General features: G+C 40.5%; 1 protein-coding gene across 1 annotated transcript in view; it reads left to right on the forward strand.

Annotated features, from left to right (window-relative positions):
- WWTR1 (WW domain containing transcription regulator 1) overlaps positions 1-20024 on the forward strand; it is a 122231-nt gene that overhangs the window by 51832 nt on the left and 50375 nt on the right. The window contains exon 2 of the mRNA XM_084639012.1: positions 16838-16974. Coding sequence (XP_084495138.1) covers positions 16838-16974 — 137 coding nt within the window. The remainder of the gene's footprint in view (positions 1-16837; positions 16975-20024) is intronic.

Here is a 20024-nt window from a genome sequence, read left to right on the forward strand (position 1 = left end):
AAATTGGATGTCCATGGACATATATATACACACACAACTCTCACTGATTTCTGTGGGAACTGGCTACTTGACCGTAGACACAATTTAGCTCATTGTTTTTATAACTGAGGAATTACAATTGCTATTGATTTATCATTTTATTCCCCCATTAAAAGGAATTTTCAGTTAAATGAAATTAAACAGTGATAATGCAAAACCCTCAATATTTATGTATGTTGACCAAACCAAATTCTATAAACAATTCACTCTGCTGCCGCTATTCACTAATCTTTTTCAATAACAGCTTACTTAGAAATGACTTAAACTTAAAAATTCATGTTTCAGGAATTATTAATCCTTTTTGAAATTTGTAAAGTTGTAGGAAACACTGTCCTGAGTGTCACCAGCATTCTGATTATGTCCAAAGGCTAAAAAATTTAGGTTTTCCATTCTGGCCTTTAATTTTTCTCCTTCCCTCAAATGTGATTGTACAAGAACTCAGGAAATTTCTCACAGCTCTTACCAAATAGGCAGTGCCAATGATATATCCATATAGTATAGTAGTATAACGGTAGTATAAGTAAATGAGGTGGGTTTGGGTCTTTTCATTTTATTTATTTTTATTTTCCTGCTCTGTTCCCCAAACAGTTGACAACAGAACTGGAATGGGAAGTTTTCTTACTCACAGCATCTTTGGCCCTCCTCTTGCTTGAAAGCCTAGGAATCATAAGGGCCCCACAGAGATGTAACTGCATTTATTTAAAATTGTCAAGAAAACTTACTAGCCTAGGTATGTCTTGCCCATAAGCTGTAGCTGGGCAGAAGGAAAGACAATGATGCACACTGTAGGGCACCAGCACAGAAGTGCTTTGGCCCTGGCCTCCCATGGTCAGAAGGGAAAGGCCTGTGGTAGCAGGGTCCTTGGGAAATCATTAATCTTTACTTCCGTTACCATAGGTCTAAGAATGGTGGGAGCAGCAACCCTTGCAGCTGCTCCTCCATTCATTCCACTGCTGAACTGAGGCAGGATGCTGGAGCTCCTGCTACAGGCCAGAGAGTATAACAGCAGCTGCTCTCACACTGCCCCTGCAGCTGCAAGACCAGTTGCATTCAGTTCATGTTTTAAGCACCCTTTCTTCCCTAACCATACCGACTAGAAAGCCACTATTTTGAAAAAGAAAACTTAGATACTGAAGAAGTTGAAGGCACTGGTCATACATTCCCCCGCTGAGCAGGATTCTGTAAGGCTAATAGAACTTATATTTACATATGGATCAGTCTAGATCAGCTGCATGGCCTCCTACAGTCCATCATGAAACAGTATTAAAATAATAATAAATTTGATTTTGCACTTCTGTCTGTATCACTTTTCATCTGAATAGCTCAGTGCAGGTAAGTATTATCACCATGGTACACGTGGAGAGACTGGGGCACAGAGAAGTGAAGTGACTTGCCCAGAATTTAGAGTCCACATATCAAAACCACAATTATATTTTTACACACTTGTTAACTTCAAGTAAAAGACCAAGCAAAAAAAGATGGTTATTTTCAACAAAGTTTTGCACTTCTTTTTTGTGCCACCTTATAAATCTGTTTAGAAAAGAATCAACAAACAAACAAGCAAATGAACAAAAATCGCAGGCGCAATTACTGATTTAAAATAACTAGCATTTGGAATGGCTCGGTAAAATCAGCTTTTAACAGTTACGTTTAGAACCACTGCATGATTGGAAAAATAACTTTAAAAATATGTACAGCCACACAGAACCTGAAAAAGCAATTGTTAAAACACTTAACATTTAGCATAGCTCAGTGACTGGAAAAACAGCTTCTTATAAAATGGCTTTTAAGGTCAAAACTGTTTTGCAGCTGGAAAAACAACTCTGTATGTGGAATATTTAACATACAGTGCTGGTTAGTGATTGGAACAGTATCTCAAGGCATTTGAAAAGCTAATATCAGTACAACAATAATTAAAAACAAAATAAAACATCTTGTTGACATGGTGTAGTAACGGATCAACAGCCTGAATAAATCAACTTTCTCTGAGCTTTTTAGTAGTTAGGATAGGCTAGGTTGACTAGGGTATAGTCTGAAAAAGAAATGGGACATCTCTCTGTCCACTGAGGATGCAGAAGGTACATTGTGCTGTTTTCCAACCTATCAGAGAGGGGGCCAAGGCCTAATCAACTAAGAACTGAGATTCTTTTAATTATTAGTGAGATGTCCCTCCTCCCCAGTACAGCATAACTTGACATACTCCCACTTGCTTCTTCCCTGCTTGGCCTGCTTTGTGTTTAGTACAATACGAGTTTACCTTGCATTAGTGTATTTAAATGAGATTTGAAAACAGATGGGGTGTTGATAAGGTAGAGATATATAGGAAGGTTCTTTTGGGTGGAAAGAGCTGCAGAAGAGGAAGTTCTCATGCCCATTACTAATGGGATTGTTCAAGGAGACCTAAAGAAGGCTAACACTAGTTGAGCAGAGGATATGGGGACAGGAGTAAAATGAGAAAAGTATTGTGAAATAGACTGGAGCAAGACCCTGGAAAGTTCTAAAAACATGGAAAGCTTTTTTGAACTGGATCCTGAAATAAATGGAAAGTCAGTGAAGTTGTTTGAAGATAGGAGTGATCTGGTGAAGGATACTGTTGTACATGAAGTATTTGGAGTGATATGAAAGAAAGCTACTCCCTTTGCTAAGAAAGAGAAGATTAGAGATTGTCCTGGTCAGTGGTGGATTTTTTAAGTGGGAGGGCGTGAGCAGGAACAGGGTTTTAGAGAGCTGTGAAGGTATTGGGGGCAAATGAATTCTATGCAATAAACAAGTAACAATTATTGTAAGACATTAAGATGGAGACCAAATGATGGGAGAAGAAAGTGCGTCAAGAGAGGTAATTTTCTTGAGGCAATGGATTATGTTAGAAATGTCCGGAGGTTTGCAGAGGAGAGACAAGCGAAAAGGGGAGGGGAAGTGAAGGAGAAAGTACTTATTGGAAGGGATGCGGGGGGAGAGGGGGAGAGTTTGAAGAGAGAAGATATCAAATATTAACTTGAAAAAAGAAAGTAAATTTTCTGATTCATTTTCTGGGTCTTGAATTGTTTATCCAAGTAATCCTGTTCTCTTCTCCCCATTGTCTTGAAAGTTGGCTCTGTGTTCAGGCACTACACTTTGTCTGCTCACTCTCATAATTAGGATCCTACCAAATTCATGGTCCATTTTGGTCAATTTCACAGTTGTAGGATTTTAAAAATAATAAATGTCATGATTTCAGCTATTTAAATCTGAAATTCCACAGTGTTGTAATTCTAGGGGTCCTGAACAAAAAAGGAGATGTGGGGAGGGGGGTTGTGGATGGTACTGATACCTTTACTTCTGCGCTGCTGCTGGGGGAAGTGCTGAATTCATAGCTGAGACACTGGAGAGTGGCAGCTGCTGGCCAGGAGCCCAGCTCTGAAAGCAGAGCCACCGCCAGGAGCTGTGCAGAAGCAAGGACGGCATGGTACAGTATTGACACCCTTACTTCTGTGCTGCTGCGGGTGGGGCGCTGCCTTCAGAGCTGGGTGCCCGGCCAGCCGCCGCTGCTCTCTGGCTGCCCAGCTCTGAAGGCAGCACCGAAGTAAGAGTGGCAATACCATGATCCTCCTAAAATAACCTTGTGACACTCCCCACCCACCCCCCGCAACTCCCTTTTGGGTCAGGACCCCCAATTTGAGAAACACTGGTCTTCCCCCATGAAGTCTGTATAATATAGGGTAAAGGCACACAAAAGACCAGATTTCACGGTCCATGACATATTTGTCATGGCAGTGAATTTGGTAGGGCCCTACTCACAATTATTTAACACTTGTATTATGGTAGAGCCTACAAGCCATCCAGGCCGGAGCCCCATTGTGCTAAGTGTTGTATAAACATATTGTAAATGATAGTCCCTGACCCAAAGCTCTTACAGTCTAAAAGATCAGATATAACAACTGGATGATATAAACAGGTGGAATGGAGATAGGGAAGACAGGATAACAAATATAAGATCTGCACATCTTATTAACTTTAAGCAAATGGGTTGTCCTGTTGCCTTCAGTGGGACTACTTGCATGCTTAAATGCTTTGCTGAATTGGGGCCTAAATGTGCCAACGATATTAATTTAACTAAATGCCAAAAATGAATACTGCACCAGAAATTTTTCTTTCATTTTCTAAACAAAATTATGTAAAACCTATTAATAGTAAAGGAGTGGAACATCAGAAGTATATAAATAGCATTACAGTAGTTTCAGGAGAGCAACAACAACAAAAAAACCTAAATTGGTGTAAATTTTTTAAATGTAAAATCATTGTAATTTGCTTCCTCCTCACCCCTTTAGCTGTGCAATAAAGTTTACTCCCATGTTGAGACCTTGGATGCCATGTTTCTGTCTGGAGCAAAATTTTTATAGCTCTGTTACAAACCCCTGAAAATAAGACATCTAATGGAAACACTGACAAATGGATAAAAAAATCATATTAGTTCTCTCTCCCTGTGACATTGTATACTCCATGCCAGCTGAAATGTTGATTTGCTGTTGACATTCACTTAATAAAATTAAATATTGCATTTTCATATGATTTCATATGGTGAATCCTTTCCTAGCACTGTTGTTATATAATATGGTAGTTAAGTAGTGAAACCTTAAAGCAAATTAGATTAGGAAAAGAAAAAAGGATTGTATGGACTTTCTCCTTTTCTTGTTAGAAATACACATGTGCATGTAAGAGCAAACACAAACACAGAGAATTCTGTGTAGCATTTGCTCAGCACCTGGTGAGGTGAGAGCCTTTGGACTTCCTTTTGGGTAGGGAGTGTCCAAAGAGCTTGGGGGAACAGTAGCTGCAGCAGGCCAGAACTTGTCTTGCAAAAGGAAACAACAGCTAGGAAGGTAATAATACAGGTTTCATCCTCATCTGTGCTCTAAATCAAAGTACTCTAAATAGAAGACAGTTGCTGAAATACCGGTAAATGAGATTTCTTCACACACATAAAAATAAACAAAACCAAACATCTCAACCTTGGGTTCAATCTTTAGAGATGGAGGCTTGCCTGAGTCAATCACAGTAAAGTGCCTTTACACCATTCTGGCAATGTAAAGGGACCTTAGATAGGGTTGCCAGGTGTCCGGTTTTCGACCGGAACACCTGGTTGAAAAGGGATCCTGGTAGCTCCGGTGAGCACCACTGACTGGACCGTTAAAAGTCCAGTTGGTGTGGGGCTGGCAGGCTCCCTACCTGGCTCCGCGCAACTCCCTGGAAGTGGTGACATGTCCCTCCTTGGCAGAAGCGCAGCCAGGGGGGCTCTGCATGTGCTGCCCCCACTCTGAGTGCTGGCTCTGCAGTTCTCATTGGCCGGGAACTGAATGGGAGCTGCCAGGGAGGCACCTGTGGATGGGGGCAGCGCAAGTAGAGCTGCCTGGCCATGCGTCTGCCTAGGAGTCGGAGGGACACGTTGCCACTTCTGGGAGCCGCCTGAGATCAGCGCCACCTGGAGCCCACACCCCCTCCCAGAACCCAACCTCCTGCCCCAGCTCTGAGCCCCCTCCCGCACCTTAACCCCTCATTTATGACCCTACCCAAGAGCCCATACCCCTCCCTCACCCCAACACCCTGTCCCAGCCCTGAGTCCCCTTCTGCACCCACACCCAACCCTCTGACCCAGCTCAGAACCCTCTCCCACACTCTGAACCCATTGGGCCCAGCCCAGAGCCCCCTCCTGCACCCTAACCCCCTCATCCCTGTTCCCACCCCAGAGCCTGCACCCCCAGCCAAAGCCATCACCTCCCACCTGCACCCAGCGAAGGGGTGTTGCAATGGTGTTAGGTTTTGTGCGATTAGAAAGTTAGCAACCCTAACCTTAGAGTGGGTGCAAATTTTAGGGCTGCTTGATGTTGTCAAAGCAGTATAAAAGGGGATTGTATTGTACCTGAGAATCAGGCGCAGTGTAGTTAAATGATAACTGAGACAGGTTTGGGAATAATTTACTTAACTAACAACAAGAAATAAGTTATAAATTAAACACAGTGCTCTGTAATTCTATCCTGGCTATATTCTGTCTCTGTCCCTGCAACTAGTTCCCATCTCTGAGGCCAAGTCTATACTGCAATTTTAGGAAACAATACCAGTAGGAACCCTACCGGACAGGTTTAACTGCTGTGGTAGAAATATCGAAAGTTGCTGGTGCCTTATCTTTATATAGGCCTCCCATTGTCACTGGTGGGAATTTTTTCCTAAAATTCTCTAGTCAGTCCTGAGTGTGACGGAGTCTGTGAGAATTCACAAGAAGTGTGGCACTGGAGAGTGTCCTGCAGGACATTCGGGCAACTTTAAATGGTCTGCTGAAGCTTAATCCCATATAGCACTCAAGAATCTGAACACTCTGAATATTAGCACCTCACAGGATCAGGCCTACAGCTCAAGTTTAGACAATAGTAGGGTGAAGAACATTTAAATTAGTACTTGATTTCTGCTGGTCATATGCATATATACTTTGGTCATGCAAAGCGAGAGCCTTGATTGAATGCAGGCCTTCTGAATGTGAGGTGTGTCCCACCTTGATCTTAAGAGAATACTAGGCCAGCTTGCTTCTGACATTAACAGTTACTTAAAACAATGTCACTTAGAGAGAGGGAAAATGGTGATTAAAATGTATAATTCATAACAATCTGCCCAAAGTAGCAGCTATCGCTCTGGGGAGGAACGAGCTGTTACCTTATTGCATGAAGGAGCGGTTTATTTCACGTTGGAGGTCACTGGCTGGGCAGTAAATGGAAGCTCTTAGTGCAGATATTTGCCGTATGTCTGTTCTGTGCAAATAGATTGTTTTCTAAAATAAGCTCCTGAAATACTAACATATTGAAGGCAGTTCCATTACACTCTTAACTCCCTGATGTACAGTTACTCTTTCATTATTGGATCCTTCATACTAGGGGTCATTGAACTTTTGTGTGGCTTGGATCTGGCTGTAATTTTACCAGAAATTGCAGTGTAGCTCAGTGAGTGAGATCACTAGACCACAGTGTTGTGGCCCGAGGTCAGCTTTTTAAATTAAAAAACAAAACAAAAACTATCCCTTTATATAAAACTCTGCCCACCACATGGTACAATACTAAAGCACTTGCCATTACTTCTGAATTGAGAAAAGACGTCTCTCTCCCTCCCTCCACCCCCTTCCTTTCTTTCAGGGAACAGAAAGGAAAAAAAAAGTTGGGCAATGACTTGGCTCTGCTTACAGAGATGTAAACAGATTTCCCAATGTTTAATAATGGTTGTATAGCCGGAAGTGGATGACTGTTCTCTAGCACAATGTGAGCTGTCACCCTGTGAAGAGCAGTAAATGAGTCAGAACATGTGGGTTGTTGATGATGAGTCATCAGCTTCTCCCTTGTCCTAAAGCAGGTTTACTTTGATGTGGCTCAGTCACAAAATCCACTCTCTTCGTCCCTGTGACAAACCCTTGGTAAAGAAGCCCATACGATTACTATTGTGATAGTCAAATTATAAACTTGTATTATTTTATGTGACAGCACGCTTGCAAAATAATAGATTGCAGATTAGTTCATCCCTCCTCCTCTCCCCTTCATCTTTTTAGATGAGTGGGTTTGAATCTCATGGGGCTGGGGGAAAAAATCCATGAAACAGAAACCAGTGAGGTCAATTTATCATTAGAGTGGGTAATGGCAAAATGAAGACTAACAGATTTTTCATGCTACTGTTTGCTAATTTAAACTAACTGATCCCTCTTGGCAAGGCAGCAGTGGAAGTCAGGGATTAGAGCCTAACAGTTTGAAAATATGATACGTGAATTAGCTCAAAATTCTAAAGAACTTTAACATTTTAAAATGGGAAGCCCACACTCAGATAGGAAACTTGTCACAAAGCACTAGGAGTTAGAAATGGAACAGAATCATAAAAACCTTATTAAAAATAGATAAGGACTTTTGTTTTACTATGTTACGAAGATGGGACAGCCACTAAGATCCCAGAGTTCATGGGCACAGAGCTCATGTTTGAAGTCATGAATGGTAAAGCTCCCTTTCACATCAGGAAGAGGAGTGTTAGCCCACAGCTGAGCATTTTTGAAAATCCTACCCTTGCATTTTGTCTTTTCTGTCTACTTATATGGCCCGCATCACTGTAATATGTGAGTGCCTCACAGTAATTTAGAAATAGAAATAACTTCTATTGGTGAGAGAGACAAGCTTTTGAGTGTCTTGTCTCTCTCACCAACAGAAGTGGGTCCAGTGACTGACATGGCTACAACTACACTGCCGAAACAAGTCATGACTCTTCAGCCTTGTCTACCCAAAAGAGGTTTTACGTTATAACTTAAGGTCTAAATTTAAACCAGTATAGTTATATTACAGTATAAGTGTCTGCACAGGTGCTATGTCTGTATAACCATATTGGTTTAACTGCTAAAACTTTTCCACGTAAACAAGGCCTTAGAGAAGGCTTTTACACATTGTCACCCAGACTCAGACCTAATGTTGACTTTAATACTGAAAGATAAATACATACTTAGCCTTGCTGTCCATCTCCTGAGTAGTTTGTCTTTTCCATGTAACAACTTAAAACTGCATTGCAGTATTGTCCTCTGAGCACTGAAGGGATGATTTGTGTTTTATATTACTTGCTTTTGTCTGAAGCTTTGCGCTCTCTCTCTCTCTCTCTGATTTTTGCCTTGTGGAATTGGTGGTTCTAGAAATAAAACAGGGAGCAGCTGGGCTGATATAAACCCTCAGTTAGGGGTGTTTGGAGTCTTTTGCATAGTGATTCTCTCCATTTTGCATAGAAATGCAGACTTGAGCTGAAATACTTAAATGAATCTTAGTTACAAAGACATTTCACTAGTATTAGTGAAACAGTTTCCTCTTTTTTTACTTCAAGCACTGGACCGGCATCATTCTTTTACGGAACACAGTTCCACAAATAATGCCAAAGTTAACCCTTACTTACACTTGCACAGCCCTGCTGAATTCAGGTTGGCCACTAAACGTAATGCATGCTATTATACTTTTATAATAGTGTTCTGCATAAGAGCCATGTCTCTTTCAGTGTTTGTGATTCTGTGCTGGTAATATATCTTAATTGGTTCTGATACTGGAATTTCATGCGTTGCCTAGATTCTCTTCTAAAGGAGCGTTTGAACTTCAGACTGAACACAAGGAACTACCCAGATGTTCTGCATTCGAAAGTTTGAAACCCACTCATGAAGTTCCACGTCCTGCTCATCAGCCTTTAAGATAAAAGAGATTGCTGTGAATTGAAACTTGTCAGTTCTGATAACCAACAGGTCATTGGGATTGGTATAAGGCTCACCCCAGGCAGTTTTTGCAGTTCTCCAACCTAGAGCTTGCTGGTCTATGTAACAAGACATTGGACCAAATTCTGATTTCAGTTACCTTGGTATAAATCCATTGATTTCAATGGAGTGGGGGGATACACCTGCTTTTGCAAGGGCTTAGTTTGGTCTCCAAAAGGTTAACAGTAACTATCTAGAGAGCTGTGATTTATTGTTTATTTAAAAAAAAACGTATTGGATATAAGTGGAAAATGAACCATCTTCCTGTTTTCATACTTGCTGCTGCCTCTCTAAAAGCCATACATATATCTTTTTTTTGCAAGAGCCCTTAGAGTTGGAATCTAATTTTTACAGTGAGTGTTAGTTTTAAACCTGTACTGGTACTAGTTTTCTTTTGACTAACAATAGCTCTTCATATCTAGTAATGTTAAATAAACAGTGTTGGCCAATCACAGTCTTTTCCTTGAATAATGGGATAAAAACCTGTCTAATGGGCTTAGTTAAAAGTTCCAGTAGTGATCAACAGTTCCTTAATCTTGAGAATCACAATATGAATGCCATACTTGAGCCCCTATATTTGAAACTCTGTCTTCATGTTTTTGAATAGAGTAGATATGTTTGTACACTGCTAGATTGGCACCAACACGGGCGATTCAGGGCACTTGTGGCTTTTGGCTAAGGCTATTGAGAACATTTCATATTTACATAGAGCATTCCTGGGGGTTTTTTCATGTGGCTTGATAATTTTAGATCTGTGATCCCTACATTTTTGGATCAATATCTCTATTCTTTGGGATGTTCAGAAGCCTTGTCACTTGGCTATCATTGCTTTATTTCTCACATGTATAATTAAGGCACAGATTAGTGTTGTTCATGTAAAAAGGATCAAGTTTTTGAATAATATCAATATCAGTTGCAGCTACAGTTTTGTGACTAGCTGCTTTGCATGGCAATTTGCAGAACATTTTTATCATCAGTTTTTGCAAGTCTTTTGGGTTCTGTTGCTGTGACATGGCTTGTTTGATTAAATTTGTAAAGACAAAAAGTGCAGGTTGTGCTGATTTTTGTCTGAGAGTGCAATAATACTTTCTAGAAATGTCTTAACTTAAAAATAAAATTATTCTTTGTTTGTTTATACCAGATGTTGTTTGGTTTCTTCATGTTTTGTGCTGTTTTGATCCTGACTGTACTAATAGCTAAGAAAAGGCATAAAGTTCACAGGAAGCAAATGGCAGAGCTGTTCCTTGTAATCCCCTGTAGGCAGGGCATCTTCAGAGGGCATATTTTGAATAGCATGAAATGGGCGGAGAATTGGCTCATGATACAAAGAGGGAGAAAAAACCTCCTTTACAGAACTGCAACTCATTTCATCCTAATTTGGTGATCAGAAATCAAGTGCTCTGACTGACAAATGTTTTTCCAAAAGAACAGCTATCACTTGACTGTGGCATTTATAGTATATCACAGATAGTACTAGGATAGATGTATTCATAAAAACAAAGAGTTTCAATTCCATCGTTTTGTTAAACTAAAAAATATATTTACCTGTAAGGATATATTGTCTCATCCTAAAGTGCCCTAACATTGGAGTTTGGTCTTCACACACAAAGTCTGAAATAGTCCAGGGCACTCTGCAAGGCCAGTCTATTTACCCAGGCTTTGAGAAGAGGAGGGGCTTGATAAGGCCTGGTATTTATGGATGAAGTGGAGTACAGTTTGTGTTTGACTTTATTTCTTCTTGCTGATTTTTCTGTGTAGGGTGGGTGGATATTGCTGGCTTATTTAATAGGGTCATGTATTGTTTATATAATGATGCTTTTAAAGTATATAAAAATTACTAAGAGCTTGGGATAGGTACCTTTGTTATACACATGAATCAAAAGAAATAAAATAAACATATAAATCGCAAATATCATCAATATCTTCGGTACAGACTCAGGTAATGCAACCCTGTATGTGATCACTGCTTCTGGTCTGAATGAGAAAAAAGTGATCATGTTTCTTAGTATATTAATGTATGTTGCTTGCAGGAAATAATTAAAATGCAAGAATGCTAATACTGAAAGGAACTTTGATAAGAGAGGAGGATTTTCAAGCCAGGCATTTTAGTATTCTTGTGTGTTTTTCTTTTTGTTGAGAGCCCTTCCTGTTGTACATAATTGGTAGTTGCAGTTTAAGGTTTCTGTTTTGTAATAAGAATCACAGGCACGTTCTGACAAGTTATGGGTTACCTAATACAACTGGCTTCATAAATACTTTAACTTGTGCATCAAGTTCTTCTAAAGGAATGTATGCTTCCAGTTTATAAAGCTCTATCTGCCTTTGAAAGTTACTTAGAAGGAAAATTTAATCTGGCTTAATTTTTTTATCTTGACTACATTTTAAAGGATTGTAAAATAACTTTAAAGTGAAGAATCTATTCTGACATAAGATTAATTAAGATAGTATTTCAGAAATTTCTAAAGATTATGTTTTAATACATGCTTATCCCTACTTGGGCAGTACATTTTCCCCCATATGTTTGTTAGAAATCCCAAATGCACAACCCTGATTACATTTAATCTTTTTACTTGAATTTAGTGTGCCAGATCAAACAGAATGGTGGGCCTTTAAATGTAATTGACAGTTGATATAATTACCTCCCACCCTATATAAAAGTAAATTGGACTATACAGTAGAGAGCATTGCCAAATTTATTTTTATAACTGGATCTTTCATACAACCATTTATAACACTTTAGAGTTGGAGGTAGACTTGAAAGAGATCATTTCGCAGAACTGGCTAAAATGATTCTTATACTGACCGAAAGGCAAAGTGAAGTAGAATACAAGAAAAAGCTGAAATGTTAATAGTGGTAAAGGCTTGCATGGAGGGCAAGATGGAAGGAAGAAATAATGGGGGAAGGGAAACATGAGAGAGGTGTATAGCTGATCATAGGCTTCAGCAAAGGAGAAAGTATTAAGGCGAGGCTTGAAAGGAAGTGACTCAGGTGTGTAATCTACAGTTGTGGAGACTTGGAGGGAATAGGTTAAATGTGAAATTAAAAGTAAAAACAAACAAACAATTATCAGAGGTATAAAGACAGCCTCAAAACTACTTGTTCATTTTTTAAAGGATTTTTTCTGCTTGGGGTTTATATTATTTCTGACAATATCCAAACCTGACTTTAGAGCATTTGGAGGAGTGGGATGGTAACATCACAGTAGGCTGTTGTGACGTTGGCAAACCGGGGCTAGCTAATGCCACAGCCCCCTAGGCCTCACTGAACACTAACAAATGCATAGCTGGAAACCAGTGTGGCTCACCTATGTAAAGTAGATATTAAAGTTTTAAGAATGTGTTTGGTGTTTCAATTTTAATGAAATGCTTGTAGGATGCTCCATGTATTAATCTTACATATAACACCTGTATCCCATGTTATAAGCTAATATTGTCTGTAACTAAAAAAGCGTTTGCCCTAAAGCTCTCCACAGTCAGGAGAGAAGCATTACCAACTATGAAATACTAGCTTACCCTGAGAGGTGTCACCTCCTCTCCAACAAAAGATGGCACATAGACACCAGACAAGCCATTGTGGAACATCAGTGGACAAAAGACTTAGTTGATTGCTACCTCCACACCTATGAAGAGGAGATGTGCACAGTCCCTCCCATCAACTTGAGCTCTGGGGGAACGGAATAAAAATCCCTGCCAAGAAGAAATTGTTATCCCCTGGACTTCATGAGAGGGCAAGACTTCTAAGTGTAAGCACGGGATCCCCGGCTGTTTAGCTTGGTTTAGCCCTAAAGGACATAGAGAGCTTGCACATTACAGCAGCGTCTATTACTTTTGAAACCTAAGCCTGTAATTAATGCGTGTGTGTGTTTAACCTTGTAAATAACTCTATTTCTTTTCTTAGATAATAAATCTTTAGATAGTTTATTATAGGATTGGCTACAAGCATTGTCTTTGGTATGAGATCTCACATACAGTTGACCCAGGGTAGGTGACTGGTCCTAGGGGACTGGAAGTAACCTGGATGTTGTTGTGATTTTTAGTGCAAGGGGCCATTGATCACAAAAACAAGCTTGCCAGGGTGGCAAGATAGACCAGATCAAGGGGACTGTGACTTCGTGTTAAGGCTGTTACAGTGCTTGAGGAGTTCACACCTGATACTTGGTTGGTGAAATCTAAGTATAGAACTCACACCCAGTTTGGGGTTGTGCCTTGGTTTGTAACAGTCTGTTCTGAGGTTGGCACTCGCGTTTGTGAGCCACTCCAGATAGCTTGACAGCTGTAACCTGATTTGCAGCTCTTCCAATTATCGGTTGAGAGGGAAAGGCATCTGGAGTCTTAAGGATGAGGGGTGGAGACTGTGATAACAGGAAGGTGGTGACAATAGGTCCGGAATAGAGTCCAGTGAAGATACCAGTGATGGGTCCTGTATAGAGGGCATGGGACACCCCCTTCCCGTAAATATGCAAAAACACAGAGATAGGTGTGTGTGTGAGAATTGTGAACACAGCAAATCTATAGCAGAATGTTATCAATTTTCTGTGTTTCCAGTTCATATTTAGTAACAGCATCAGGGTATTCTTCTCCACCGCTTCTGAGACATCTGCGCAGACTATGCAGTCAAGATCTGAAATGAGGCAAGCCACAAGGATTTTGAGTGGGGCTGGAGTGCTGTATTTACCACTCAAGTCGCAGGCTGAGGTGATTGTAGAGCACTCTAAAGTGTTACAACAGGTTAAAGAATATTTAGATAAATTAGATATAATCAGGTCATCAGGGCCTGATGAACTTCATCCTAGGGTAGTTAAGGAACTAGCTGAAGCAGTCTCGGAACCAAGAGCTCATAGAGGATCGGTGAGTTCCCAGAGGATTGGAGAAGGGCAAACATAGTTCCTGTCCTTAAAAACAGGAACAAAGAGGACCTAGAGAATTATAGACCAGCCTAACTTCAATACCTGGAAAGATACTGAAACAAATTATTAAACAGACATGTGTAAGCACCTAGAGGATAAAAGGGTTATAGGGATTAGCCAGCATGGATTTGACAAGAACACATAATGCCAAACCAATCTAATTTCCTTCTTTTACAGGCTTATTGGCCTAGTGGGTAGGAAGTAAGCAATAGACTTGATACATCTTGATTTTAGTAAGGCTTTATACACAGTCCCACATGACATTCTTATAAGCAAACTAAGGAAATGGTCTATAAGATGGTTGAACAACTGTACCCAGAGAATAGTTATCAATGGTCAATCACTGTCAAACTGGGAAGTGCATATAGGTATCCTGCATGGGTCAGTCCTGGGTCTGGTATTTTTCAGTATTTTCATTAATGACTTGGATAATGGAGTGGGGTATGGTTATAAATTAGCAGATGACATCAAGCTGTGAGAGGTTGCAAGCAATTTGGAGGATAGGATAAGAATTTGAAATGACCTTGACAAATTGAGAATTGATCTGAAATTGATGAGATGAAATTCAATAAAGATGAGCAAGTATTATGAGTAGGAAGGAAAAATCAAATGCACAACTTCAAAATGGGGAATAACTGGCTAAGTGGTTGTTCTGCTGAAAAGGATCTGGGGGTTATAGTGGATCACAAATTGAATATGAGTCAACAATGTGATGCAGTTACAAAAAAGTCTAATATCATTCTGGTGTGTATTAACAGTAGTGTCATGTGAAAGACACGGGAGGCAACTGTCCTGTTGGTGTTGGTGAGGTCTCAGCTGGAATACTGTGTCCAATTCTGGGCGCCACATTTTAGAAAAGATGTGGATAAAATGGAGAGAGTTCAGAGGAGAGCAACAAAAATGATAAAAGGGTTAGAAAACCTGACCTATGAGGAAAGGTTAAAAAACTGAGCATGTTTAGTCTTGAGAAAAGAAGACTGAGGGTGGACCTGATGGGTAAGGCTGCGAGTCTTTCACAGAGGTCACAGAAGTAACGGATTCCACGACTTTCTGGAATCTCCGTGACTTCCGCAGCTGTAGCCGCACTGGCTGCTGGTCTGGCTGCCCTGGGGTCAGCCACACTGGCCACTGCTTGGGCCACCCCAGGCAGCTGGTCCTGGGCGGTGCCTCGGAGCAGTGGTCCAGGAGTAGCGATGGCACCTTAGGGCCACCCGCCCTCCCCCACAGCTGGAGAAGCTGCGATGGGGTCACGGACCACCGCACCCTAGAGGCAGTGGCGGGGCCATGGGCTGCCCTACCCCAGGAACGGCAGTGGGGCCACAGGCCACCCCCAGGGGCAACAGTGACCACCGGAGCACCCACCCCAGAGCAGCAGCGCCTGCTGGAGTGCCCCCCTCCTCTCCCAGCACCTAAGATTTAGTTAGGGGTATTTTTATTAAAAGTCATGGACAGGTCACTGGCTGTGACTTTTTGTTGATTGCCCGTGACCTGTCCATGACTTTTACTAAAAATACCCATGACTAAATCATAGCCTTACTGATGAGTCTTCAAGTATGTTAAGGACTGTTATAAGGAGGACTATGATCAATTGTTCTCCATGTCCACTGAAGGAATGAGCTTAATCCCATCCCAGTTTGGTATTGTCCTCCAACTTTATAAGTGGACTCTCTATGCCATTATCTAAAATCACTGATGAAGATATCGAACAGAACCAGACCCAGAACTGATCCCTGTGGGGGGCCCCACTCACTATGCCCTTTCAGCTTGACTGTGAACCACTGATAACTACTCTTTGGGAACAGTTTTCCAGCCAGTTATGCACTTACCTTGTAGTAGCTCCATGTAGGTTGTAGTTCCATAGTTTGTTTATGAGAAGGTCATGTGAGACAGCATCAAAGGTCTTACTAAAGTCAAGATATACCACATCTATCGCTTCCCCCCATCCACAATGCTTGTTACTCTGTCAAAGAAAGCTATTAGGTTGGTTGACACAATTTGTTCTTGACAAATCCATGCTGACTGTTATTCGTCTTCTTATCTTCTAGGTGTTTGCAAATTGATTCCTTAATGATTTTCTCCATTATCTTTCTGGTTACTGAAGTTAAGATGACTGGTCTGTATTTCCCCGGGTTGTTCTTATTACCCTTTTTATAGATTGGCACTATATTTTCCCTTTTCCAGTCCTCTGAAATCTCTCCCATCTTCTGTGACTTTTTGAAGATAATCGCTAATGGCTCAGATATCTCCTCAGTCAGTTCCTTGAGTATTCTAGGCTGTGTTTTATCAGGTCCTGGTGACTTGAAGACATCTAACTTGTCAAAGACATCATTGTGAGTGCTGTCATTTGTCCAGGTTAGTGAAGGTGATCCATACGGAAAGGTAAGCAAAGTGGTGCCACAGCAGATAGAAGACTGGAGGGCTGCAATTCGTTCAAGAGTAAAAGTAAAGGACAGCATTATAGCTGTTTATAAATGGATTGCGGTGAATCAAGAAGGGTGGATAAATGAAGGATTTGAGGAATAATTGGTTCCTTTTATGGCTCCTATGCTCTGACAATCTGCATAGTATGCCTGAGGTTTTCCTTTTAAATTGATCTCCCTTTCTTTCCCTTTTGCAGTCATATTGAAAAAATTACAACATGGCAAGACCCTCGAAAGACCATGAATCAGCCACTAAATCATATGAACCATCATCCTGCAGCAACTTCCACACCAGTGCCGCAGAGATCAATGGCAATGTCCCAGCCAAATCTGGGTAAGTATTGCAAGTCATTTCCTAACTTAAAAAAAAAGGAGTGGAACTGGCTGGTTATTATACTACCATTTTCCAATGTACTTTTTGCTTGAGTGCAGGTAACTGTGAACATCAGTGATCCTGTCATCAGGCCAAATAGTATATTCCCCATTTCCTCTGTCTATTATTTCTCTCTCTAATCTCGGGAACAAGGGAATAACAACATTGTTACTGCTTGAGATAAGGTTCTGACATTGTCAAGAGGCTTTTTGTTTTGGAACTTCCATGGCAAATCCCTTTTGTGGTATTGAGTAGGACAGAAAAATATATCACCCCAATACTTTTCCATTCAAGTGTGCTATAAAACATGCCTTCACCACAACTACATTTTATTATTCTCAAAGCTGCAGTACAAAGTTCTGGTAGAAGAAATCTGCCTTGAGCTTTTCCTCTATCTGATCAAGTCAAAGGTTATTCTCGGGCCATTGTATGTATTAGATTATTAGATTCTGCAGCAGCAGTTGCTTAAATGCTTTCAAAATAAAGCTATTCTATTTACATTGATCAGTGTCAGGTGGAGGGATGTGAGAACCACTTACAAATAGAATGGATTTTAAAAGAAACAGTTTAAATACTAGATTTTCAATAATGAAAAAAACAAACAATCTGAAGACTTTTGCTGAATGGCTTGTGTACTTAGGTACCTGCTGATTCAGCAAAGCACTTAGGTATGTGCTTAACTTTAAGCATGTGCTTAAATCCTCTCGATTTTGCTGAATCTGAGCCTTAGTGAATATAACAGCCATGAAGATTTAAGAGGAAACTAAAAATGAAAAGAAAAACCTTCCTTATATGCTTAAGAAATAATAAGAATAATTAATAATTCTTTGCATTTATACTGCACCTTTCATCTGAGGATCTTAAAGTACTTTACAGAGGTAAGTAATATAATTTCTTTTACATATGGAGAAAATGAAGCATAGAGAGGTCAGGTTACTTGCGCAAGGTCAGACAATTAGATCAAAGAGTCCTGATTGGAAGTATAAACCAGATTTTAGTAGAGAGCTGGCCATTGAGTTTATGTGTATATGTTCTGTGCATATGCAATTCAGCTGGGATCTCTTTTCGCACATTGAAAAGACTCCAGAAATCTTTAAGTTGTAAAGAGTTACCTATGGCAGCAATACTAAAGATATACTCATTTTCATGTTTTGTTTATAATAAGTACTTTACTGATGACTGTCCTCTTAGATAAATCACCCCACGGTCTCATCACTTGTTTTTTTCCCAACAATTGTCACTGCTTGGATATTTACAGTACAAACCTGTTGTTGGTTGTGCTATGCAAGTCAGTGGACAGTAGCAGATGTGTCACGAGAATGGACATCTGAAGAAGAAACCTGAATAAACTCCAAAAGGCTAGTGAGTCACACTAAATGGTAATACCAACACTTTGCTCTGCGCATATTATTTAAAATCACAGCTGCCTGTGGTTCACTTTCTGTTCATAGCAATCCTAAAATAAAGACTCAAAAGGAAAAAGATGGGAACATTTTTTTCTTTTGCTCATGTCAACCCTTCAGTTGCTGTTGCCACCTTTATCTTCGCTATATAGTACAAAAAAAAAAAAAAAAAAAAAGGAGGGGGAAAACCCACACATTATCATTTTTAAGACAGGATTTCCCCAAAGATTTTTGGGGGAAAGGCAGACAGTCAAATCTATTAAGTAGTGATTTAAAAAAGAAAACAAAACAAAAAAAGTATTTTTAAATTAAAGGTTGTGGGGGGGGAGCGGTTTTAATGAGGATTCAATAGATTAAAAATAAAAGCTAGGTGGGGCACCACCCATTGGTTTAGTTGAGGATTTTTTCTTGAAGGGATTTGGACGCCATAATATAGTGAAAGGAAAATACTTTGGGTCACGTTCATCCCGGGACAACTCCACTGACTTCAACTACACCGTACACTTCATTCAAACTCCCACCCCCACATATTTTGGAGCAATCTTTTCTGTTTTTGTACAGGGTCTAGGACAAGGATCGGCAATGTTTGGCCACAGCCCAACAGGGTAAACCCCCGGCGGACCAGGCCAGTTTGTTTACCTGCGTGTCTGCAGGTTCAGCTGATCACGGCTCCCACTGGCTGCGGTTCGCTGCTCCAGGGCAATGGGGGCTGCGGGAAGCCGCGACCAGCACATCCCTGGGCCCACGCTGTTTCCCACAGCCCCCATTGGCCTGGAGCGCGAACTGTGGCCAGTGGGAGCTGCGATCAGCCGAACCTGCGGATGCAGCAGGTAAACAAACTGGCCTAGCCCACCAGGGGGCTTACCCTGGCGGACTGTGGGCCAAATGTTGCCAATCTCTGGTCTAGGACAATAGGATCCTAGTCTGTTATTAGGCCTAGTCACTACTGCGATAGAAGTAAAAAATATTAATTTCCACAGTATCAACATTAATTTAATCAATTTGGTGATTGCTTCAACACAAATTACAGGTTTTTTTCTGGGCCTAGCTACTTCTTTGTGAGATGGTACGGCAAGTCCTTGGGAGTTTTGGCTGCACAGTAGGATAACTCTTTTCTTTCCTCAGCTCTGTATCAGGTTCTATATCATGATTTCTGGTTTTACAATCCAAGTACTGATCTAGATAGACCACTGAAATGTATGTGTTAAAATCCTTAAAAAGAAAGTTGTATTAATTTACAAAATAAGAACAGGAACAGCACTTTATTTAAAAACAAAAACAAATAATTCAGTTTAGGCTAATTGGAAAGTGTTCATACTTACAGAGACTACAAGACTGTGATTTAAACCTTCCCCCCAAAAACTTTCACCTCTCCTCATTCAAACAGACTCTGGATACTGGATGTGACAGTTCAAAGTACACATAACCAGTTTTCAGTTCCATATCAGGATGTCTCTGTTTTGAAATCATTTTTGCCAAAGGAAAATGACATGTCCCTTTACTATTTTGTGACACTACCAGTGTTGTTATAAAACCTGCTTTGTTGGGTTCATGTCAGATATTTAAATGAGCAGTTTGCTGGAATAGCGCTGCGCCCCTGAGCCAGAA

The sequence above is a fragment of the Lepidochelys olivacea genome, assembly GCF_965140295.1.
Source record: "Lepidochelys olivacea isolate rLepOli2 genome assembly, chromosome: 9".
Lineage (NCBI taxonomy): Eukaryota > Metazoa > Chordata > Testudines > Cheloniidae > Lepidochelys > Lepidochelys olivacea.